Genomic DNA, 25,219 nt, shown 5'->3' with positions numbered 1-25,219 from the left:
TCCCTGACATGACAAAGCTTACATTTACTGGGGATATATAACAGGAAAGAAGATAAATATACTATAGGAGGCACCCTGGCATAATAGATAGAGGGCTGGCAGAGACCAAGTCCAACCTCTGACACATCCCAGGTGTCCTTGGATAAATCACAAGCTATTAGAACCCACACACAATTCTCTGAATTGCAAAGCAGGGTTCTACCTGCATTGGTAGGGAGTTTCTTCATTGGAACTTCAAGGTCCCAATAGCAATCATATCCCTGTACCAATCAAATCAGAGCTCTGATTCTACACACACACACACACACACACACACACACACACACACACACTCCCATCCCCTAAATGAGAAACATTTCCACAAAAAAATAGCCATTTCATCTTCCTAGCACTATCTACTCTTTAAAAACAACAAAAACTCTTTGCCTTCTGTCTTAGAATCAATACCCTAGTTTGATTCCAAGGCAGAAGAGTGCTAAGGGCTGGACAATGAGAGTTAAGTGACTTGCCCAGGGTCACCCAGCTAGGAAGCATCTGAGGCCAGATTTGAGCCCAGGACTTCCTATTTCCAGGCTTGGCTCTCAATCCACTGAACCACCTACCTGCCCCCAGCACTATCTCCTCTTGAGCCCACTTTGCCCAAGCTCTGGCTCCAGATTTCTCCTCAATCTCTCCTCTATTCAGTAATTACTTAGTACCAGTAAGTTCTCTTTCTGGGCACTACAGACTCACTCATTCCCTCACTAGTCCTCAAAGACTACTTTAACTTACTCCTTTATTTAATAGACATTTATGCTAGCACATTAACTCCTGAAATCCTCCTAGGCAAAGATGGTTCTCCAGCCCCTGGAAAATACCCAATATCTATGTCCCCTAGCTGTCCCTAAAACATCTTCTCCACACTGCCCACTTTATCCATTTAATCCCATCACCAACAATTCTGCTGACACTAACTGGACCAAGAGCTTTCCCAGCTTCTTTATGGAATGGAAGGACAGGACCCATGCATTAGCCACCCTCACTCAGATGCATCCCCAGATATGTTTGTGATGCGTCCGTCTATTGAACAAACGATTTGAAGACTGACAAGAAAAGGCTGTGAAAATGTATCCTGGCGGAGATGGCCCTTTCAGCTTTCCCCCACAAAATATGCTCAAATGTGAGATCCTATCCAATTCTTTCTGCATAAACCTTCCTCATATATACACATCCACATATGTAAACACACATGCATGCACATATCCACAGACACCCAAGATGCACTGCTGTGTGGATATTATTTGCTTCTGTGTCAATTATAAATACTTACATCTCAGGGGCGCTCAAGTCAGACCACTCCTATACCAAATAGAGGGAGGATCCGAAGCTTTCATCTTTGGATTGGGTTCTAGAAGACTGACATCTTGAATTTCTTCTTCTTATATCCTCTCATTCCTACCTTGGTCTCCTATGTCCTTCACGTTGTCCACCTCCATCTTCCTGTGCCAGCCACAATTTCTTGACTTATCCTTTCTGTTGTCACTTTCACCCTCTCTTTCCCGGGTGCCAGAGGCCAAAGGGGCTTCTCTTATGCCTGCCCAATGGCAATACCTTTGGGGTCCTGGTTTCCTCATTGGTTGGGAGGAGGGATGGTAAAGGGGGTTATTTTGCCCTTGATTTCCTGGCCTTTTTACTAATAACCCTTCTGTTCCAGTGGGGACCCTGCAGAAGTCAGGTACCTCGCTCCTCTTCCTGGGGCCAGGGGGAGGTTGGGTATAACTGCATGGGGGGTGGAGGAAGGAATGGGGAGTGTGCTCACAAGGGGGGTGTGTGCAGTGGTGGTGTGCCTAAGCATGTGTGCAAAATGAATTCTGACAATATAACAGTTGGTAAGGGAATCCCCACCACTAGAAGGGAATGTGTTGTTCTTCCCTCAACTTCTACCCCAGTTTCCCAACACCGTATACTTTGCTATGACTCATGCTGAAACTTCCCAAAGGAGAAGAGGGCTTCCAGAGTTATGCCCTAAATCTGAGGGAAATTGGTGACTTAGAATCTAATGCCTCCCGTTACTTTCTCGGAAATAGGGTAGTTTCCTGCCCAAGTGTACCTCAACTTCAACTTCCAGCCAAGACTAAAGATTGCCCATAGTCATACTTAGACCTAGAAGAAAATCCAAGAGAGGCAGAAGCAGAAAGCTAGTGCAATGGGAAAAATATGGTCTCTGAAGTCAAAAGATCTAAGTTCAAACGCCACCTTCTGGCATTTGCTACTCATGTGATCTTGGGAAAGTCACATAAACTCATGTGTAAAAAAAGTAGGGAGGAGGAGAGGGGACTAGATCCATGCCAGTTCTGGAGCTATTCATACTAAGTGCATGTGCTAGCTGTATGATCTTGGGAAAGTCGTCCAACTTCCCTGAGCTCTCAAATCCCTCATGTGTAACATGAAGAGTTTGAACCAGATGAATTCTGAATTCTCTTGATCCTATGAATAACATGGAGAGAAAGAAAGTCAGAAAGGCTAAACAGCAAAGATAGACAGGGATCGAAGTAGATTGAACAGCTTTCCAAAGCACATCCTGAAATCCCCTTTAGATGGCTTGTCGCTGGGACACAGACTTCTTCTGGGTGAAGGCCAGTAACTGTGAGGTAGTCTCCAGCTCCAGTCCAAATGGCTCAAAGTGTGTGGGGTACCAGAGTCAGGAAGAGGATGACAATGGGACACAAAAGCCTCACCTGAAAAATAATGAACCCAGCTTGGGACAGGGGGATGGAGACATGGAAGAAGCAAAAGTTGTGGGGAGGGAAGGCTCTGAACTTGAGTTCAAGTTGTCCCCCTGTCTCCCTGAATAATCCAGGGCTTATTCAGCAACCATCATCTCTGGTCTTTTGGATCCAAGACTTCATTCCTCCCCCACATTCTAAAAGTGTGTGCCTTTTTCTACCTGTGTGTACTCCATTTGCCACCTATGAAGCCTGTTGTGTGTGTGAAGGGGAAAACTATTTGTTAGAGGGGGAAAGGTTGCGTGTGGTGTTCTCAGGTTTGGGGTGACAATGGGGCATTGGTATGTACTGTGTGTCTTGGGGGTAGTCCATGTGCCTGAAGACTGATGCTTGTACTTTCATTCCTATTGCGGACTACACTCAAATTTCTCTGTGATTTCAGAACAAAATTCAGAGGGAAAGAGAAAAAGCATCACATTTTGTCATTCAGGTACACACCCTGACTTCCTGCCCCCACTTTGACCTCTCCATGAGGGAACCCTGTTTACCATTTATGGTTCCTTTATTAGAACACCTGGGAGACGTTCACTGCTCCCAGGAGTGCTTTTTACTCAGGATGGGGCTTTCCATACCCCCGATTGTGCCTACAGGACTTGTGAAGCTGGTTGGACTTTTCCCTTCTGTGATTCTACCAGGCATTACTGAGTGGGGCCAAAAGAATACATGGAAAGTTCTCACCCCAATTAGTGCCGACGGAAGCCTGGTTAATGTCCAATAGTTTAAAGACCAATCGATTGTCCTAATATTAATGTAAATATTAGCCACCTAATGATGGCATTGACCACAGTGTGACCTTCAGCAGTAACATAATCACGTGACCCCTTGGAAGGTCCTCTACTGAGGCAGGGTCTGAGGTGGAGACAAAGGGAACAGCAATGAACCCCTCTTTTTTCCTCCTTCTCTCCCCAACTGCCTGAACCTCCCTTCTCCCAGAGCAGTCAAACAATATGGCAGATGTACCAAAAGCTTTTTTAGGCTCCTAAAGACAAACTGGGACACCACCTTGCCCTAAGACAGGCATGTTCTGGGCATTTAAACAAAATCCGGGTCCCCCACTCCTTTCCAAGCAGAGACTTCCCCTGTGGTCTGTCAGTGAGCTCCTACTCTAGCTGAGCTCTTGCAACACCTAACCTAAAGGAAGGATCAGCCTTCCATTCATTTATGTGTGGGAATGTGAAAATGACTCACAATAGTTAGAGAAGAAAAAGGAAGGAAGGGCAGTGTTGGCAAGGGACCCAACAGTAACTGACATAGCCATGAACTGCACATCTGGGGCCATTGCAGTCTGACCCCTAGCACTACAGACATTGTGGAAATCCAACCCCTAGGTCACCTGAAGCCAGGAGTGGTGAAGAGAGGCGGGGAGAGGATCTGGTGTAACCATTAAGAACTTCAAACACTTACTAGATGTGTGACCCAGGGCATGTCACTTAATCTCTCTGTGCCTCAATCTCCTTAGTTGTAAAATGACTGCAACTAGACTCCAGGGTCTCTAAGGCCCTTTCCAGCTCTGAGTTTATGATCCTATGACCCTGTGACTAGAGGATGCTGTAGCTCCCTCAGAGAGTCTTATCTCAGAGAAATATCACTAGATCTTATGCATAGAAAGTTCCTATTTCTCAGGGAATATCATTTGGGCAGCTGCACCCCATTCCTCTCTTCTCCCATATCCCATTTATTAGAGAGCTGTGTTGAGGCTCACCACTCCTTCACCCTCTATTTCTAAAGCTGTCTGGGGGGGGCATTTCCTTCCTGTTCCCCGAGTAGAGATGACTCAATGTACCAATCCTGACTATAAGCTCTTAGTCCTTCCACATCTCCCAACATAGAAAGGGAATGTGGGAGTGTACAAAGGAAGAAGTATTTCCAAGACAGGGAGGTCCCTGGGAAGAGCTGGGCTTGGGGCAAGAGCATAGGCTATGGTTCCATCTGGTCTCTAATCGATGTGTTGGTATATGTCTGTGTATGTATGTGTTGGTGCACACATATATACATTCTTATCTCCTTGTTTCTTCCCGGTTCAGCAAAGGCAAAGAGAAGACCAAGGGAGGAAAAGATGGAGAGCACAAGTAGGTGGCCTTGGTGTGTGGCAGAACCCATTGGGTGCCACATTTTACAGCACCTCTGCTCTCTGGGCATTGCCCCACGAGGAGAGGAGCTATGGTTTAGAACAGGGCTTCCCTAAGCTGCTCACTGAGGAGGGGTGCTTTCATGTTCCCCTCGCCTGAGATGATGGCTAAATAAGCTGCAATAATAGGGCAGAGGGGCAATGGGGGAGGGAGAGAGAAGCCTTTGTACACATACTCATCTGCTACCGCAGGCCAGGAAACGGTATTATGGGCAGGGATAACTCAGGACTTCGAGATGGGGATGCCAAGTGCAAGGACATCTGCATTCTCTTCTCAGTGTTACTAGAAACCATCTTTTCTCTTCCTGTGTCTCTGCCTTACGTCCTTGACTTTCCCTTCGGATGAATGACTGCTGTGTATGGACAAGGGGTTAGACTTCATCTGTTTGGTTCTAGAAAGCAGAGCTAAGAGCAAGGGGCAGAAGTTTCAGAGAGGCTGATTTGAATGAATACATGCATGCATGCGTGCATCAGGAATGAATGAATGAATGAATGAAACATATTTCTAAAGAGTTTACTATGTACCAGGAAATCTGTTATGTGACAAAGATGCCCATTCAGAATATGAGACCATCCTTGCCCACATGGAACTTCTAGTAGCAGGAGAACACACAGGGGGGAGGGAAGGGGAAGGGGATTTTGTTCTGAGGACTCACAGGGGATGATAAGTGGAAGCACAGGGCAGTCCATCCCAATGCCTTCCAGAAACAATGGTACTATTGATTGGATTACTGAATACTCCAAGCAAGGAGTGGAGGGAAAAGATGGCAGCATGAACAGGACAGGTAACAGATGGACTAGGTAGCTGGCTCATCCTAGTGTCTGGTCTAGGGCTGATGATACTTGTTCAGGTGGTCAGGAATATAGCAATAGCTATAGGACAAGTGATATGGCCTTGGTAAATGACAATCTATTAGACTTGCTATCAAGGAAAAGCATTCCTAACAATCTGGGCAGCTGCAAAGTGAAATGGGGCATCTAGGTGGCTCAGAGTTCAAATCTGGCCTCAGATACTGACTAGCTCTGTGACCCTGAGCAAATCACTTAACTCTGCCTCAGTTTCCAAACCTGTCAAACAAGCTAGACAAGGAAATGGCAAGCCACTCTAGTAGCTTTGCCAGGAAAACTCCAAATGGGGTCACAAAGACATGACTGAAAATGATTCAACAACAAAGTAGATTAAGATGTCTTGGTAGATTAGCTTGAGTTCTTCCAGCAAAGTCCAGATGATCAGTTGTTTGAAATATGGTAGAAGAGACCCCTGTTCATAGGTTGGGTGACATGATCTCTAAAGTCTCTTCTAACCTTCAAAATTCTCTGAGGCTGTAAGCAAGTGAGAGATGAGATTCCTGGGAGTGAGGGACGACCAACAGACAGACAGAAACATACAAACATTTTATAAGGTAGAGAGATAAAAGAGTAGATAGTCACAGGGTAGGAAAGGATCTGGGACAATGGACTCTGGGTTCAGAGGAGCTGTGGAAGAAGTATGGAGAAGGTTCAGAGAAGCCATGCTCCTTTCAGCTATGCTGATGATCTTTGGCACATCAATTATTAAGAAGAAATGGGAGAGGCAGCTAGGTGGAACAGGGGATAGAACTTCAGGTCTGAAGATAGGAGGTCATGGGTTCAAATATGACCTCAGACAATTCCTAGCTGTATAACTTTGGGCAAGTCCTTTAACCCCAATTGCCTACCCCTACTGCTCTTCTGCCTTAGAACTCTTCTAAGACAGAAGGTAAGGGTTTAAAAAAAGAGAAACAAGGGAAGAGGTTAACTAAGGGATAGATGATAGGAGAAAGGAAGAGAGAGAAGTTCCAAATGGGAAATACCTATAGAGTTGGGGCTACAAAAGACAGAAAGAATGGCAATTAATGAGTTGACCATTACAAGCTCTTGTAGGCTCTCATAGAATCAAACCAAAATGTCCCTACTTTTCTATTTAGCCCTTCCTCCAATATTATAACCTTCAAGTACCTAGAGTCAGCTCTGCCGAAGTCCCACCCTGGTGCCTTGCCCAAGGCCACACAGGAAGTGTCTGAAATCAGATTTGAACCCTCAAAGATGAGTCTTCCTGAGTCCAGGTCTGACACCCTATCCACTGCACTACGTAACTGACTATATAGAGGTATATTCACAAGAGCTACTAATGCAAAATGATGGGGGAGAGAGGAAATAGAGCTATCTCCAGGACTTCTAGTTTCTACTAGCCTTGTTCAACCAAGCCAGATAGGTGACGTATCAGTCACAGAACATTTAATTCAGTTCCACACATTAATTAAGCACCTGCTCCATGTTAGGCACTCAGGATACAGGGACCAAAGTGAAGCAATCCCTTCCCATAAAATATTCAAGTCTTGGAAGTGGTTTTTTTACTTTTTTCTCTCCTTCACTCTAACAAAATATGAACAGTAACAAAGTTCTGTCAATGGCACAGTGGATAGAGCCCAGTCTGGAGTCAGAAAAGCCTGAGTTCAAATCCTACATCAGATATTCACTTAGTTTTGTGACCCTGGGCAAGTCTGTGCCTCAGTTTCCTTTATCCATAAAATGATGATAATAAGAACATAATTATAGCACCCACTTTCCAGGTCATTTGTGAGGATCAAATGGGATCCTATTTGCAAAGCATTTAGCACAGTGCCTGGCACCTAGTGCCATTCAAATACAGGATAAGCTATTATTTTTAGATGTATGTACTCAGTGATACAGACATTCTTTCCAAAGATGCAAATCACAACCCATTCAGACAGCTTCCATAATAATGTAAATCATTTCCTGTGATAAATGCAGAGGAATTCAGGCCAGGATCTCATTACCTCTCACTTGGAGAATGGAGTATCCCTTTGATGGTCTTCCTTTTTCTTCTGTCCAAACTATATAACTGCTAAAACAATATTCTTAAAACACTAATTTGACTCCTTTCCTCAAGAATCTCTAGTGGCTCCCTATTGCCTTTAGGATAAAACACACTACTTTGTTTGGCATTTAAAACTCTTCACAATCCAATATTTATTGCATTAACCCCTCTTGTATACTCAAGGCTATAGCCAAATTGGCCCACTACTGCCTTTATACAACATCCTAATTCACACATGTCTAGTTTTACCTGTGCCCATAGTGATCTTCCTCCTTACCTCTGCCACTTGCCATCCTGATTTCTTTTCAAGGCTTAGTTCACAAGCTTCTTCCTACCCAAAGTCTTTTCTGATGCCCTGAGTTATTAGTGATCTCCCCATCGTTATTCTGCCCTCCTCTTTTCCCACCCCAGTTACCTTACATTTACTTTGTATATCCTTGTGTTTATAGCTATATATATGTTGTTATCTCCCCAGGAAAAGGTAAGCATTTTGGGAGGAGGAACCACTTTTTGTCTCTGTAACCCCATTAAGGAGGCAAATAGGTGGCACAGTGATAGAGCTCTGAGTTTGAAGTCAGGAAGACCTGAGTTCAAATCCAGCCTCAGACTTTTACTGTGTGACCTTGGGCAAGTTCACTTAACCTCTGTTTGCCTCAATCCACTGGAGAAGAAAATTGCAAACCACTCTAGTGTCTCTGCCAGGAAGACCCCATGGACAGTATGGTCCATCGGGTCAGGAAAAGTCAAACACAGCTGAACAACAACAAACAATTCCCAATGTATTCCCAAAGCTAGAACAGTTCCTTGGGCATTTAATTTAAAAAAAAAAGAACCCTTACCTTCCATCTTAGAATTATCAATACTATGTATTAGTTCTAAGGCAGAAGAGTGGTGAGATCTAGGCAATGGGGGATAAGTGACTTGGCCAGAGTCACATAGCTAGGAAGTGTCTGAGTCCAAATTTGAACCCAAGTCCTCTTGACTCCAGATCTGGCTCTCTATACACTGAGCTCTCCCAGGATTTAAATCTTTATTGAATGTAGTACTTCATTGACCCAAATTACTTCAGTATATATTTGGCATATTTTCATTTGTGAATATGTAAAATAATTACATATTTTAAATTCTATACCACAGACTATGGAATTGAAGAATGCCAGATCATTAAAAAAATAATATTTATTGTCAAGAAGCATGTTTTTCTTTCTCTTTTTTCCTCTTCCTTCCTTCCTTCCTTCCTTCCTTCCTTCCTTCTTTCTTTCTTTCTTTCTTTCTTTCTTTCTTTCTTTCTTTCTTTCTTTCTTTCTTTCTTTCTCTTTCTCTCTTTCTCTCTTTCTCTCTTTCTCTCTTTCTCTCTTTCTCTCTTTCTCTCTTTCTCTCTTTCTCTCTTTCTCTCTTTCTCTCTTTCTCTCTTTCTTTCTTTCTTTCTTTCTTTCTTTCTTTCTTTCTTTCTTTCTTTCTTTCTTTCTTTCTTTCTTTCTTTCTTTCTTTCTTTCTTTCTTTCTTTCTTTCTTTCTCTCTCTTTCTCTTTATCTCTCTCATCTGAGTCTCCCTATTTCTTCCAGGCTGGAAATGCATTGACCACTCACAGCCTACTCAAACTCTTTAGGTGTGGAAGCTTTCACTTGCTTGGTTTCTGACTTCCTTAAGCAGCCTGGTTCTTTCTCCATCCTGCCCCACCTCCCTTTGCCTTAGTGGTGCTAGACTTAGTATGGATGCCCAAATAATCAGCTTTTGACTTGACTACATCTCAGAACTTTGGCACTCAAGCAATCTACCAGGCTTAACCTTCCCCAAGAATAACAATTACATGCCTGTGCCTCCATACCTGACAACAAACATGATTCCATTTTCCCCCCTGCAGAGTAACCCACATTTAAGCTAAAACAATAGCTTCTATTTCTATTTATAATTTTCAAAGCATTTTCACATATATTGTCTCATTTTCTGTCAGCATGCCTGTGAAATAGGCTGGGCAAAGATTAAATTATGAATTCAATTTAACTGTTCCCTTAATTTGGTTGCTCTAAAGCCCAGGGGCAACTTATTGCCATCCCTCTTCCTCTCTGCCCCTTTCCTGAGCAAGAATCACCTTATGAAATAACAATACACTTTCCTAGGCAATAGATCGTTTCTGATCTCCTTAGTACTGTTACAGTCAAATGGTATAGTTGAAGATCTATGAACGAATAATCTATTTATTCCTGAAAAATTTACCTCAACCCCACCCCTATTTTTCATTTGCTGGTTTTCCCATTATTGAGTATCTCCACAAGGACCCAACTCAATTAAAAAAGAAAAGCCACAATATTTTATTGGGATATTTTTAAAGGGGCAGGTAGGTAGCACAGTGGATTACGTTTGTGGTCTGAAATTATGAAGACCTGAATTCAAATTCAGACTTAGACACCACTAGCTATCTGACCTTGGTCAATCATTTAACCCTATTTGCCTCAGATTCCTCATCTATAAAATGAGCTGGAGAAGGAAATGGCAAACCAGACTCCAGTTTCTTTGCCAAGAAAATGCCAAACAGAGTCGTGAAGAGTTGGAGACAACTAAACAAAAGTAAAAAAAAAATTAATTCAAAACCATTAAATATGAGTCCTAAATGTATCCATTTGGTGCTTTAAAATGCAACATGATGAACAGGGAAATATATATGATATAATAATATATATGCAACCGTTATAATATCACCTGCCTTCTTGAGGGCATATTTATACCAAATCAAATGTATTATATTATTGTTATCTGTTATTTTATATATAAAAATATCTATGCTTTAAAATAATTCAATGGTGATGAAAATGAGCAAAATCTAAATTCCCAAATCCTAACCCATCCTTTTAAAGGTATAAAAAAAAAATCTTAAGAATGCCATAGGTCAAATAAACCTTTGTTTCTAGAAACAGAGGGATTGTTAACAGCAGAAACAGAAGACCCATCAGCTGGAGCTAGTCCAGAGATAGTACAAAAGGATAATTTCTAGGAGTGAGCAGTTGGAGTATTCATCATAATGACAAAGGGCAGAGGGAATAGATATGGCCCACGTGCGACAAATGTCCCTGATGTATAACTGACACACACCAGAGCCTGTTATAGATTTTTCTCAGACTTGTTTTCACTTCCATTGCTAAGAGAAAACCTGAGCAGATTACCATTGCGGTAATGAAACCTAAATCTTCATTCATTCAGCTCTCCAATACACATTCCAAAGAATAGGCTCCTAAACTTAGAGATGGAAGAGACTTCAGACATCATCTAATTCAGGACCCTCATTTTGCAGATGAAGAAACTGAGGCCCATATCAGGGAAGTGACTTTCCAGAAGTCATAGTGACAGGATCAGGATTTGAACACAAATCCTCTGAGTCCAGATCAATGACTTTTTCCACTGCTGCTTCATTTTTTGTTTGTTTAAAAAAAAAAAAAACCTTTATCTTGTCTTAGTATCAATTCTGAGTGTGGGCTCTGCTTCTCTTTCCACCTCATTTCGATGTGGTTGTCTAACTTGATATAATTTCATACTGAAAAACTTCAAGGGGTCATAGCAAGGTTGGCAAAAATGGAATGGAGACTTAGGGCATGTTGGTGCCTGCTTCACTTCTCTGGAATCCAAAGTGTTGAGTGGGAGGTAGGAGTAGGAATATCAATCTTTATCCCCAAACCCTGAACCATTAAGGAAAACTCAGTTCCCAGAATTGCACCCCAAGTGGTCAAATGGCCATACACAACTACACACGCCCAATGTCCCTGGGAAGAAGTCCAGGAGAGACTCTAGAAGACTCCCAGCAAATTCAGAAGAGTTGGCAAACCTACTTTTCTCTCCATGCAATGAATTACACTGGTTAATTGTTCATAGGGTTGTAGTTTTAGAGCTAGAAGCAAACAGAGTTAATTGCATTCCTCCTCCCCATTTTACGGATGAGGAAACTGAGACCTTGGGTGAAGTGACTTGCTCAATATTAATAGCAGTAAGTGGCAGTTAGGATTATAATGCACATTCTCTGATTCTAAACCAGCTCTTTCCTCCATACCCTCTATCTTGGTGAATTAGAGGCAAACACCTTCAGAAAACGTACATCTTTCAGTTCTATGACTCCATTGCTAACGATGGTCAGAGGTTTTTGTTCTTAATTTTTATTAAAAATATCTTTATGGGTGTATCTGTCAGGGGAACTTATATGAGCCTGACATTTGCTATTCAGAAAAGAGTCTTAGCTCCCCATAGAACTGAGTGGAAGGCAGTCCAAAAAGAAGAGTCTGAGGGCACACTTTATTTTTTTTGTTCTTTTTAAATTTTATTTAGTCAATTTAGAACATTATTCCTTTGTTACAAGAATCATATTCTTTCCCTTACTCCCCTCCCCTCACCTCTTCCTGTAGCTGACACGCAATTCCACTGGGTTTTACATGCTGAGGGCACACTTTAAAAGAGGTAATTTAGTAGTGTAGGGCAGCCTGGAATCTCTGTTATGATGTAAACCCTGTGGGCACAGACTCACGCCCTCCATTCCCCCCACCATTAGCATCACCACTGCTGGGCTAACCCAAGCTTTAGCAATCACTAGAGAAAGAGCTGTGGAGTCTATCCTGGCTTCTTTCCAAGTCCCTAATGTGGCATAAGAGGAAACCTGGCATTAGCAGGGCTTAAAATCCTGGTTAGATCCATTTCCTGGAGGAAGTTATCTTCTATTCTCTCAAGTGAGCAAATGTATGAAAATGGCTTTGCAAACTTTATAGCATTTTATAAAATCCTTTCCTTTTACTGGTCCACAATGCCCAAGTCACGTTCCTTGGATTTTCCAGGATTGGGTGGGCTCCCAGACAGACCCAACTTATTTTTCACACTAGTGAATAGTGTTTTAGCACAGTTTTTTTCTGAGATTATACCTTTATTTAATTATAAATTTTATATATACACACACATATATATGTTCTCTAATGGCATAAAGAGGAAGGGGATTAACATCAACATAATGTCAAGAAATCTAGAACAGTGATCTTCAGACTTTCTTGATCATACATCCATTCAGAAAATAAAAATTAAAAATAAATTCTGAACATCTGCCTTTATTTAATTTATAAATTATACTCATGATCTACCACACAAATAACTATATATGTTCTGAAACTTGCACAAAATATGAATTTTTTAAAAAATGAAATAAAATTTAATCCTAGACTCAGCTGGGAGCCAATGGAATTCATTTGGAACAAGGTGAGAGGGACCATGATGAAACTCCTTAGGAAGATCAGTTTGGGGTCTGTGTTGGCACTGGCATGGGGAGAGACTTGAGAAGGGGAGATCACTGAGAAAGTTATTGCAACTGTCCAGGCAAGAGGTGGTCTTCCTGACTCATCTTCCTGAGTTCAAATCTGACCCCAGACACTTATTAGCTATGTGAACCTGGAAAAGACACTTATCCCTATTTGACTCAGTTTTCTCATCTATCAAATGAGCTGGAGAAGGAAATGGCAAACCAAACTCCAGTATCTTTGCCAACAAAACCCCAAATGGGGTCACAAAAAGTTGGATACACCTGAAAAGTGACTGAATTGAACACTTTCACTGCTTCTGTTGGTTGATAATGTGCAAATGGCAAAGGTGTCTATTATAGCAAAAGACCAAAATTGAGCAAATGTTCATAAAAGGAACAATTGCTAACAAATTTAACTATTAGGATCATGTTTATGCTTTTTCAAAGCAACTTAGTATGAGTAGAATACTGACCCTGGAATAAAAAAAAGATCTGAATTTAAATTCCAACAATGACATGAATTAGATGTATGACCTCAGATAAGTGACTTCTGGGCCTTGGTTTCCTCATCTATAAAATGAAGGATTTGAACTCAGATGATCTCTAAGGTCCTTTCTAGTTCTGTTGTCTATGATTCATTATCAAATTCATCCAATTTCCCATTTGAAATGAAGCTTTCTTAATTATTATTATTATCAGAAAGGACAGATTTGAGTTTCTAAGTCTCTAGAAATTCTATTGATAATCATGTTTCCTAGGAAGGCCCAGACTAACATGGGTTTTCACATAACATTTGGGAGGGGGAAGGCATAGTATGTTATTTAACAAATGTTTATGCTTTATAGAATGAATTTATCAGTGGTTATCCTCTGCTTGTGGTCATTAACCCAAGCCTTGTTCTTGGCTCTCTCTGTCTTTATACAGACACATACCTACATTACTAGAAATAAATTTATGCAAGAAAGCTATGAGAGTCCTACAGGACTACATATATGATAAGTCAGCAGAGTGATGAGGTAGCCAAGAGGAAGAATGTAGTCAGAGTTTGCATTTATGATACAATGTTCAGACCAAGGAGGTGATACTCTTGCCACATTTTGCCTTAGTCTGAACACAGCCAGATTATGGCACTCAATCTGGGTGCGACACTAGAAGGGGCACTGGCACAGGAGCCTTCCCAACAAAGGAAGACTGCAGCCAAGTTATGTGAGTATCCCTTGAAGAAACTGAGGGTGCCTAGCCTGGAAAAGAGGGGTTTGGGGTTACTTGTTTAGGGTTTTTTTTTTAATCCTTGAAGGGTATTACTTGGAAAAGAATTTGACTTTTATTGTTTGGCTCTAGAAGGAAAAACCAGGAGCAATGGGTAGAAGTAAGAGAGAGGATAATTTTGCTCAACATTAATGGGAAAACTTCCTAGCCATGGAAGCTGTCTGAAAGTGGAATGAGCTGCCTCAGGGGATAGTAAGCTTCCTGTCACTGGAAGTTCATACAGAAACAGGATAGTTACTTATTGGAGATACTACTACAAACAGCATTCATTATTTGGGTAGAAGTTAGTTGGATGACATCTGAGATTTCTTCCAAGATTCTTTTTTTTTAAACCCTTACCTTCCATCTTGGAATCAATACTATGTATTGGTTCTAAAGCAGAAGAGTGGTAAGGGCTAGGCAATGAGGGTCAAGTGACTTGCCCAGGGTCACACAGCTGGGAAGTGTCTGAGGGCACATTTGAACCCAGGACCTCCCATTTATAGATCTGGCATTTCAATCCACTGGGCCACCTAGCTGCCCCCCAATTCCAAAATTCTAAGAGTCTATGGTTCAATGTCAGCATAATTTTTTTTTCTTTCTATGTGAAGAGAGATTGAATGAGTGCTTCCTAAATTCAGCAAATCAACAGGGGTCTTTCAAATCCATTGTGACCTTTAGTTCTGGCTTGATCTAAAAAAAATCCACAAACCCCTACCTAAATGGCCATTCTAAGAGTTCTAAGACCTTTCCAAGACCAGAGTTCTCAACACTCATAACTCCTTAGAAAGCAGGGACCATTTCTTGGCAATCTTTGAATCTGCCTCTATTTTATCTAGGAGGATATCATTAGCATGATTGGTGGACATGAAGTTTTATTGATGATTGTCTAATATTTCTCCTCATGATGTTCATTGTTTTATTTATTCTACTTATTAGGAGGGCAGAGGTCACTTAACTTTTGTATTACTAAGAGTCTCTTTCAAAAAGTGTTGATATTTCCATTAGATCTGAAAGTTCTTCAAACTTGAGCAGATACCAATGAACTATTCAGAATAGTTAGTATGCCTAGCATCAAATGGACAGGACTTGGCATGTGGGCTAGAAGGAGACCCCTAGCTATATTTATGTGTGCTCAGACTTGGAGATTTACCCTTTGGATGTTAATGCTCAGGTATGGAGGCTCAGCTTTTGGAGAGTTATCATTCAGTCATTTCAGTTGTGCCCAACTCTTCATGATCCTGTTTGGGTTTTCTTGGCAAAGATACTGGAGAACTTTGCCATTTTCTTCTCCTATTCATTTTTATAGATGAGGAAACTGAGGCAAATTCTGTTAAGTGACTAGTTAATAAATGTCTAAGGTCAGCTATAGACCAGTGCAATTAAGTCAATATGCCAAGGAATATCAGTCAATCGACAAACATTTATTATCAACTTTGTGATAGTAACTGTGATACTAGAGGCTGAGGATATGAAAACTAAAACTAGAAGAGGTCGTGTTCTAAAGAATCTTATATTTTAGTGGGAGAAATATCATGCACATAAAGTAGACAGTTTCCTTAGATGTGCCACTTACCTTTCCCTATAGAGAAAAAAAAGTTTAAAAAAGAATATTAAGTCCACTAAGTTTTATATAACTGAACTTCTCTCTTCTTCCTGCTCAATGGTTCTTTTCTTTTCTTTTCCCAGACACAAAGATGGCAGGATTCAGTAAGGATAGAAAAATTCAATAATGAATGGGGAAAAAAGCCTTTTGGGTCTATTCCAATCAAGAACCTGTCCAGGACTTCCCTCCCTAGTGCCAGGTGCTCCTACCTAGCTGTACTAACTTCCCCTTCCCTCCATTAGGGCCTTTTTAAATTAATTTTTGTTAGACACAGCAATATCTCACTTTCCTGTTGACTAAGGATCAACTTGAGAGGGAGGAATGGAGTAATTACCTCAGGTCCTGGTTCACTGCTCTTTTATGCAGAGGTTAGCAACCTTTAGTTTCCAAAGTGCTCTGCAAGCAAATAAAAGGAAGCTTGATCCAGTACCTACCACATAGTTGGGGCTTAATAAATGTTGTTGAAGGATAGCTGGACAGTGGATTGATCAATGTACTTATGCTTGCAACTATTGGTCCCACTTAGAAGGAAATTCTCTCTTCTCTCCACCCCCCCCCAACTCAGTCACCTTCCTACTCCCTCTCTCTGTCTCTGTCTGTCTCTCACTCTCTGTCTGTTTCTCTGTCTCTGTCTCTATCTCTCTCTGCCTGTCTCTCTGTCTCTGTCTCTCTCTCACTCTCTGTCTCTCTCTGCCTGTCTCTCTCTGTCTCTCACTCTCTGTCTGTCTCTCTGTCTCTCTCTCACTCTCTGTCTCTCTCTGTCTCTCACTCTGTCTGTCTGTCTGTCTGTCTTTCAGTCTCTCTCTCTTCACACACACACACACACACACACACACACCAATAAAGAGAACTTAGGGTAGTGGAGATGGAGCTCCATTGGATAGGTAGCAGAAAACTTCCTCTTTGCCTCAAAGGAAAGTGAGTTCCACCTTACTGAGCAGGGCATATGGGGAGTCAAGTACCCCTTCCACTTGGAATCCAAGGATTCCTTCTTGAGGATGACTCCATGGGAGCCTGGTCAGCCAGCCTCCTCACCTACTCCCTTTGAAAGCCTGCAGAATGATAGGGCCACACCCAATCCAGCCTCCTGGGGAGGGGGAAGAATAGAAGGGAGAATGGGAAGTGGAGGCAGCTCAGATGTCCTTCTCATTCAGTATTGATGGTGTAATGGAATACTGCACTTTGCCTCTCCTGCCTCCCATTCCTACTCCTGACACCAGGACTATAGAGTCGGCTGCTAGCAACAAGGGGACATCAGAATTTGTGCCCACAGTCCAGGGAATTCAGCCCCTTCACTTGAAGGAGCAAAGCCTAATCGAACAGGAGGAGAGGTAGGAATCACCTAGTCTCTTAGTATCTTCATCCTAGATGCCATCCCAGACTAGGCAAGGAGGTTTGGAAGACACAAAGAGGGAAGACAGATTTGGGGAAGGAATCACTTCATTTCCCAACAGAAACTACGGAGAAACCCAGAGGTGAAGGATTAGAGAAAGGTGGACGTGGCTAGACCTCCATGAGCCAAGGCTGACTGTGGACTGAATGCATGTTTCTCCTAGCAGTCCTCTACCTAACTCCTTTGTCATTCCTAGTGACTTGGCCATTTGCAGGACTTTGTTCTAGTACTTGCTTCTCATTTCTCAGCTTCCTCCTTCCTTTCTCTTCCCTCTAGTTGGGGGCTGCAGGGATGGGGATTGGGGGATATTGGTGACTCAGAGCTCAGAGGAATGATGGGGCAGAGGAAGGAGGGGTTTTTAGGCTGTTCTATATGGAGCCAGTCAGTGTAGAAAGCTCTGTTTCCAGTTTGGCTCCAACTTGGTAGTGAGCCATGTTCTTTTTTTTTTACTGAAGTCTTTGCATGGACACAGCTCTTTCCTAAGAGATGTAAACATGGACTGGAGGGGACAGTCTTCCCATTGGCTTAATGGGTGAATTCTCAGTGGGGGATATTTAGTCCCAAACTTCAGTAGATTCAGGCCATCTTGAATATAGAAGCTTTGGGGAGGAACGGGAAGGAGATTGGGAGGTGGGGGTGCAGAGGAGATAAGAGAGCAAGAGGGACTATGAGAATGACCATAACCACTTGCTTTCTCTCATGTGTTTCTGCTTGTCTCTTTATTCTTTTCCAACTCCAACTCTGTCTGTGCCTGTGGCCTCCCCTCAGAGCTGGGAAGAGTGTTTTCTCTGCCATGAAACTTGGCAAGAGTCGACCCCACAAAGAAGAGCAACAGAGACAAGGTAAGGATGCTTACTCCTGCGCTAGTCTCCATATAACTTCTATCTTTCAGACTACTCTCCTCTCTCCCTCCACCAGATTGGATACAACTCTGCCCAAACCCCAAATTTTACCCTCCTGAGATTGGCCCATACAAACTCAGCAGGGGAATCACTACCCCCCTTGGCTGAGTGAAAAAAAAAAACCCTCATGAGATATATAGTCCACTAGGAACAGGACAGACAATGATGAGGAGTGGAGAATTGTGACTGAATTTCCTCAGATTAGAAGAACATACCTATTTTCTTATAAATTAGAAAGACAGTTCGGTCCCCTTTACTGCCAGATTTACCAATTGTATAATACAAATTTCATGTGATTATTCTTTCTCCCTCTGTTCCCTTAAGGGTTCTCGTCTTCCTTCCTCCCTTTTTTTTTTTGCTGAGATGTTAAAAAGCATTAAAGTTAAGAAGCAAATTTAGGAACAAAAAGCTGAATTCATTTTGCCTTTTTAAGCACTTGACCTCTTGTAGCAGTGTGATCATGTTTGTATATTGTGTCCCCAGTAGACTATAAGCTTCTTGGAAGCAAAAACTCTCCATTTTTCTTTTTGTATCCTCAGTGCTTGGAACTTAATAAATGTTTTTTCACTCATTTATTTCCCATTATCTGGTGAGATCTATTGGGTAAGGTGGAAAGAAGCTTAAAGAGTGCAAACACTAAATGCTTTCATTCATCTGTACCTGATGGTGGTGTGTGACTCATTGGCAGTGGGAGCCTACAATGCTCATTGAATTTATTAAGCTGAACCCTCTACATAAAATCCATGAAGAAAAAAATGATTTCAAATGGGAACCTTTTTATTTTTGTCTTTGTACTGTCCGAAGAATCTAAGATCCTCAAAGTCAGGGACTGATGGTTTTGCATTTTGTATTCCCACAGTGATTAGCTCACAGTAAGCATTTAATGAATGTTTTGTTAATTTGAATTTTTATGAAAACCCACTGAGTTGAGGATCCTGTTTCAGAGCTTCCCAAAGACTTATTCTGCTTGGCTCCATAGGGAAGAATTAGGAACAATGATTGGAAATTGTTGGATAGATTACAGTGGGAATTCTTTTCCAGTATGGGTTGGATTAGATGGATGGAGAGGTCTTCCAACTCCGAAATCCTGAAACTTCAAAGAAATGGATTTAGGTTTAATGTCAGGGGAGAAAAATAAATAAAAACAAGAGCATGAACAACCCTCCCTCTTAATAGTCAAAGGTGAAATGAATGGGCTTTCCAAGTAAATACTAGATGACAGGCTGTCAAAAATAGTGTCCAGGGGGTTGTTTGGTACAGATTGAATTCAATGGCCTCCAACTCCTGGACAAGGCACTTAACCCTTCTGTCCTCAGTTTCCTCATCTGTAAAGTAAGCCAGAAAAGGAAAACTACTCCAGTATTTTTGCCAAGAAAACCCCAAATGGGGTCATAGAGAAGTGGACATGACTGAAATGGCTGAACAACAATAAATTCTTGCTGACTCTGAAAGTCACTGATTCTATGAATGTTCCCAGAGTATCGGATTTATATAGAGCATCCCTTATTTGTTATGTACTTATATTGTCTTCTATGAGTCACAGTTGTAAGGAAATCTCCCAGGAGCAGCAGTAAGAGAGACAATAATTCATATTTCATGTGAATATAAGGACAAAGTATGATGTAGATTGAGATTGAGATTGAGATTGAGAAATAGCTAGAGAGCCAGAAAGACCTGACTTGTCCTCTGATACAAGTCCCACCTCTGATACAAGGCTATATATATAATCCTGAACAAGTCACCTAACTTGTGTCCTGAGCAACTCTCCAAGACCATGTCACCAGAGGGTGATGGATTGTATTGGCAGAGTTTCCTTCTCTGGGAATTCTCTGTGCCAATAAAATCACAGGTCTAGTTCTTGTCTCCTGTAAAAACACAAAGGTTGGGAAAGGCAAAGAACTAGGCACAGGAACAATTTTTGGTTGAGAGCTAATCCAGGGAAAGAAAAAAGGTTAATTCCAGAAATTGGAGTCCGTGAAGGAGGGAAAGGAAACTAAAGACCAGAAAAGTCAGGAATGGGCAAAGTAGGGAGAGTGGGAGAACCTTTCTATAGCTATCATTGAGAGATGTTTCAGAGCTCTAGATAATCCCTCTGCCTCCCAGTTTGGGGATTCTAGGTTCAAAGTTAGTTCCTGGGCTTCCACCCTTGGGATAGTATTTCCTCTTCCTAGGTAGGACCAATCTACATAACCAGCAGTAATTTTCTTAAGGTTTGTATCTCTTCATGTCACTCCCCTAACCAATAAACTCCAATGACCCCTGATTACCTCTAGGATCAAATGTAAAGTACTCTGACATTTTGGGAATCCCCTGGATACAAGGATAATCTTCACCTAGAGTAGGGAAAGTGCAACGCAAATTAGGAAGTAAGCAAACATAATCCAGGCCAGGCCAATAATTTAGAATCCAGATCCACAAGAATCTGCCAACATCATGAATTCAAAATGCAGAATGACAGAGATCTGATACTTGGTCTAACTCAAGCTGCTTCCCCAAAGTTAAAATCATTTCATTAAACCTTACATGTCTCATCCAACTTGCATGGATATTCTCTATGGTAATTAGACAGTGCCTACTATACCCCTTCTTGGCCTAGGTATACCCTTCCTACTAAACCATAGGACCAAACCCTAGCCCTCTCCATAACACACTGCCTTAGACCTTTTAATGACCTTGTGGGGGTGGCAAGTTCTGTGATGGGCCCCTTGCATGGGTGCTCCCCATGTCCTTTCCTTGTAAGACCTGTGACCTTACTGGTCAATTAAGATAAAGATATACATATTTACATATGTCTATATATGTATATACTATCTATATGTACATATATATATAGTCTATAAGTATGAGATATCTTGAACAACATATTCTTCCTGCCCATCAATAAGCAATTATTAAACACTTATTACCATGAGTGCTAGTCAGTATGCTGAGTGTTAGGGATACAAAGAAAAACCAGAAGCAGTTAGTTCCTTATCTTCAAGAAGCTTACGTATTCTAATGGAGGAGCCAATATTATTATATACAAGATAAATTCAAAGTACAAGTAATGTTGCCTTAGGGGGAAAGCCCTAGAATCTTGGGGATCAAGCAAGACCTCCCATAGGTGATAAACTTGAACTATGTCATAAAAGAATCCAAAGATCCTAAGAAGAGGAAAGTTAGGAAGGAGAGAATGTCAGACATGAGGGAAAGCTATTGCAAAGGCAGAAAAACAGGAAATGGAACATTGTATGTGCAGAAAGATGGTCAGTATGATTGAACCATAGAATTAATAGAGGAAAGTAATGTGTAAAAAGACCAGAAAAATGGGAATGATGAAAGTTGTGAAGATATTTAAATGCCAAAAGAGCTTATTTGGGATCCTAGAGGAAATAGGGAGTTATTGAATAAAGCAGTAACATAATCATTTCTAGCAAGAATCTAGGAAAATAATCTCTAGCAACTATGTAGAGGATGGATTGAACTGGGAAGAGATTTGAGACAAAGACATCAGATAAAAATTATTGCACTTGTCCAAACCAGAGGTGATGAGGGTCTGAAGTAAGGTAGCAGTTGTGTGGGTACAAAGAAGGGGACTTATACAGAAGATATTGTGGAGAAAGAAATTATGAGATTTGGAAACTAATTGAATATGTGGGGTTGAATGGGAATGAGAAATCTAGTGTGATGCTGAGGTTGTTAACCTAGGTAACTCAAAGGACAATGGTGCACTTAAAGGTAATAGGGGAGTTGGCAATGTCTTAGCTTCCTGGCTATGTAAGTCTGGTGTATGAGAAGCAGGGTTTCCTCAATTGGGACTTCCCATAGCTCAGTGAGTAAACACTCTGTTCTGACCAGATGAAACACTTGGGTAAATATAGAGATGAAGGGAGATGTACCCACTTGAACCAATGCTGTATCTTTTATGCTTTTTCACACTATTGTTGAATAAACATCTTTCTGTTAAATGTAAAAAATACTGGGGGAGTTTGGAAGAGAAGAAAAGAGAGTTTGGAAGGGGGAAAGAGAATGAGTTATGATCTAGACATGTAGAGTTTGAGATGTCTGTTAAGCATCCTGTTTGAAATGTCTGTTGGGCATTTATGGGATAATATGTGATTAGAGCTCAGAAACCAGGGCTGTTATGTAGATATGGGAATCTTCTGTAGAGAGATGATAATTGAACCTGCAAGCTGGAAAGGCAGTGTATAGGAAAAAAAAGAGAAGGCTCAAGACTGAGTCTTGGGTAAGACAGGGATAAAGATCCAGCAAAAAGAGATTGGGAAGGATCAGTGAGATGGGTACAAGGAGAAATAAGAGAGAGCAGAGCCATAAAAACCTAGAAAAGAAAGAGTATCCCATAGGACAGTGATGGCAACTTTTTTCAGAGAATGAGTGCCCAAACGGCAACCCTCATGCTGCATATGAGCCCCCTATCTTACTCCAGACAGAGGAGGGAGGAAGTGCTCCCATTATGCTGCTGGGCAGAAAGGTAAGTGATTAGAGAAATGTCCTCAGGTGCATGTGGAGAGGGGGAAGGGAGTAGCCCTCTCTGGCACGTGTACCATAGGTTCACTAACATGGCCATGAGAGAAAGTTGTCAGCAGTATCAAAGGCTCAGAGAGATCAAGAAGAATGAGGACTGAGACTGCAGAGTATTTAAAAGTGAGAGTAAAGAAAGGGGCAACACTTATTACAGTTAGCTTTTTAAAGGAATATGGATGAGATCAAGGGAAAGAATGATCACTAGTAGATTCTCAGGAGGGGTGTTTTTTAGAGATGGGAGTGACATAGAAGCAGGGAAGGAGTTAAAATATAGAGATGAGCTAGAGATTAGAGAGAAGGTTGTGATAAGGGGAGGTGTCTTCTGGAGAAGAAAGGAGAGAATTACATCAAAAGTGCATGTAAAGGGGTTGGCCTCCACAAGGAAAAAAAGTTACCCTTTGCCAGAAACTAGAAGGAAGGAAGATTATTAGAGAAAGATGTTTGAATGATGTGAGATTAAGAGGAAGAAAGGAGAAGGAGTTTTTGGCAAATGACTCAATTTTTTTTGGTGAAAGATGAGACAAAATCCTCACCTGAAAAAGTGGGTATAGAGGAGTTATCTCAGAAGTTGAAGAAGAGAAGACTAAACTGTGACTAGTGAATGCAATGGGGAATCAATTAAAGAGAAATCAAAAGACTGCCTGTTTACAGGGGAGGCCCAGTTGAGATTAGATGACATAAATTTCTGGTGGTCTCAGTACAGTTTCATGATTTCCTTTGGGACAACTAGATTACATTGTTATAACAGAATTCCATGTAATAGAATGCTGTGGAAAGGTGAAGCTTTGCTTGAAAGGCTATGAATAGAATGATCCAGAAATGTGAGAGGAGCTGAGTACTGCAATTAGAGAGATGCGACAAGGAAGGCCCTAGAAGCTGAAAACTTCTTTCAGGCACAGACTTTGACCACAATGGGAGATTCAGTTCAAAGGCTCCCTGGTGGCCCTGTAGTCCAACCCATTCCCTCTTCCATAACATTACACCCAAACAGTGGCTAACCACATAGACGGTGCCAGTTGGAGATGGGCCATGTAAATCTCCACAATAAAACAAGGAACTGACCATCTGTTGAATATATTATAGAATTGAATTATCTGGGTTACAGATGTCTAAGACCACAAAGATAGCTTTGTAACCTGGCAACGGCGGCAAGTCTATGATAAGTTCTAATGTTATGGCAGCCCAGAGTCCTTGAGCTAGATGTAAGCATCACATGGCTAATGATTGAATATCCCAGTAGTAGTGGCCACCAGAAGTGTCACTGATGGGCCCCAGTGACCCAGCACCAGGGTGTTATTGGATTGGACAGGTCAGGGAGCTCTCCACGTTAGCCCTAACCTGGAAGGATGTCCATGTACGAGTGGAGGTCTAGAAGTCCACCCAAGATCAACTTGGGTGTGAATGTCATGGCTGCTCAGAGGACAGATCATTGAACTTGAATACAGATGTCCCACTAACTGATAGATCTGGTCAAAATCCTATGATTGAAAGATTTGTAGAAGGGCCTGTCAAGGGCAACTGATGTATTAAGTGGCTAAATTCAAGTTTCCACAATAGCCCATTTGCCCACAAATTCCAATGTCTGGAAATCCAACCAATAAGCATTTATTAAGTGTTTTCTATGCTCCAGGTACTAGGAATACAATAAAAAAAGTGGAACCGTTGCTGCTTTCAAAAACCTTATATTCTGTAGGGGAACACAACATGTACATTCGTAAGTCTACACAAAATATTTATGGGACACTTTGGAGTGAGGCTGCACTAGTACCTGGGGGAATAAGAAAGGCTTCCTGTAGAAAGTGGGGCTTGATCTGAGTTTTGAAGGAGACCAAGAGATGGAGTGAGACTACATGAAGAAAAATTTTCTTCAAGGCTTGGGGAAAGCCAGTGAAAAAAGCATGAAGTGGGAGGTGTGGTGTCATGTGAAAAGCAAAGTGAAGCCCAGCTGGGCTAATACCCAGAGTTCATGAGGGAAAGTAATGCGTAACAGGGCTAGAAAGCTAAAGCCCTTCGATGCCTAAGAGAAGAGTTTATATTTGATTGATTTTCTTTAAACCTTTACTTTCCATTCTAGAATCAATACTGTGTACTGGTTCCAAAGCAGAAGAGTGTTAAGGGCTAGGCAATGAGGGTTAAGTGACTTGCCCAGGGTCACACAGCTGGGAAGTGTCTGAGGCCAGATTTGAACCCAGGAACTCTCATCTCTGGGCCTGACTCTCCATCCATTGAGGCACCCAGCTGCCCTTTATATTTTATTTTATTGATAGGTGAGTAAAAGGAATGCTGATGATGGCAAAGCTGAAGTTGATTGACTTACTAAGTGGTCTAGAGTTCTTCTGTGATCAGTGTGGATAACGATGCACTACTGTGTCCCACTGGCTTGGTGCCACTGTGCTTCATATGTGCCTTTAACTGCAAGCATCTCCTATGCCCACATGCAGAATTCTTTTCTGCTCCCATCATCTGGAGGAAAAAAATATGTGCAGAGGCAGGAAATGGAGGAGAGTTTCCTTAGTTTGTGAGAGGACAG

The 25,219-nt window shown here is 41.6% G+C and overlaps 1 protein-coding gene across 3 annotated transcripts in view; it reads left to right on the top strand.

Moving 5' to 3' along the window:
* Positions 1–25,219, top strand: part of OTOF (otoferlin) — a 181,508-nt gene that overhangs the window by 75,317 nt on the left and 80,972 nt on the right. For 2 of the 3 annotated variants that reach the window (XM_007475949.3, XM_007475948.3), the window contains exon 6: positions 18,032–18,105. In XM_007475949.3, coding sequence (XP_007476011.1) covers positions 18,032–18,105 — 74 coding nt within the window. Of the gene's footprint in view, positions 1–4,789; positions 4,835–18,031; positions 18,106–25,219 lie in introns of all 3 variants that reach the window. The other variant, XM_056813149.1, reaches the window with a different exon arrangement.

This window comes from Monodelphis domestica, chromosome 1 (assembly GCF_027887165.1).
Source record: "Monodelphis domestica isolate mMonDom1 chromosome 1, mMonDom1.pri, whole genome shotgun sequence".
In the NCBI taxonomy this organism is placed as follows: domain Eukaryota; kingdom Metazoa; phylum Chordata; class Mammalia; order Didelphimorphia; family Didelphidae; genus Monodelphis; species Monodelphis domestica.
The sequence above is the reverse complement of the archived record's forward strand: the minus strand, read 5'-3'. Positions and strand labels throughout refer to the sequence as shown.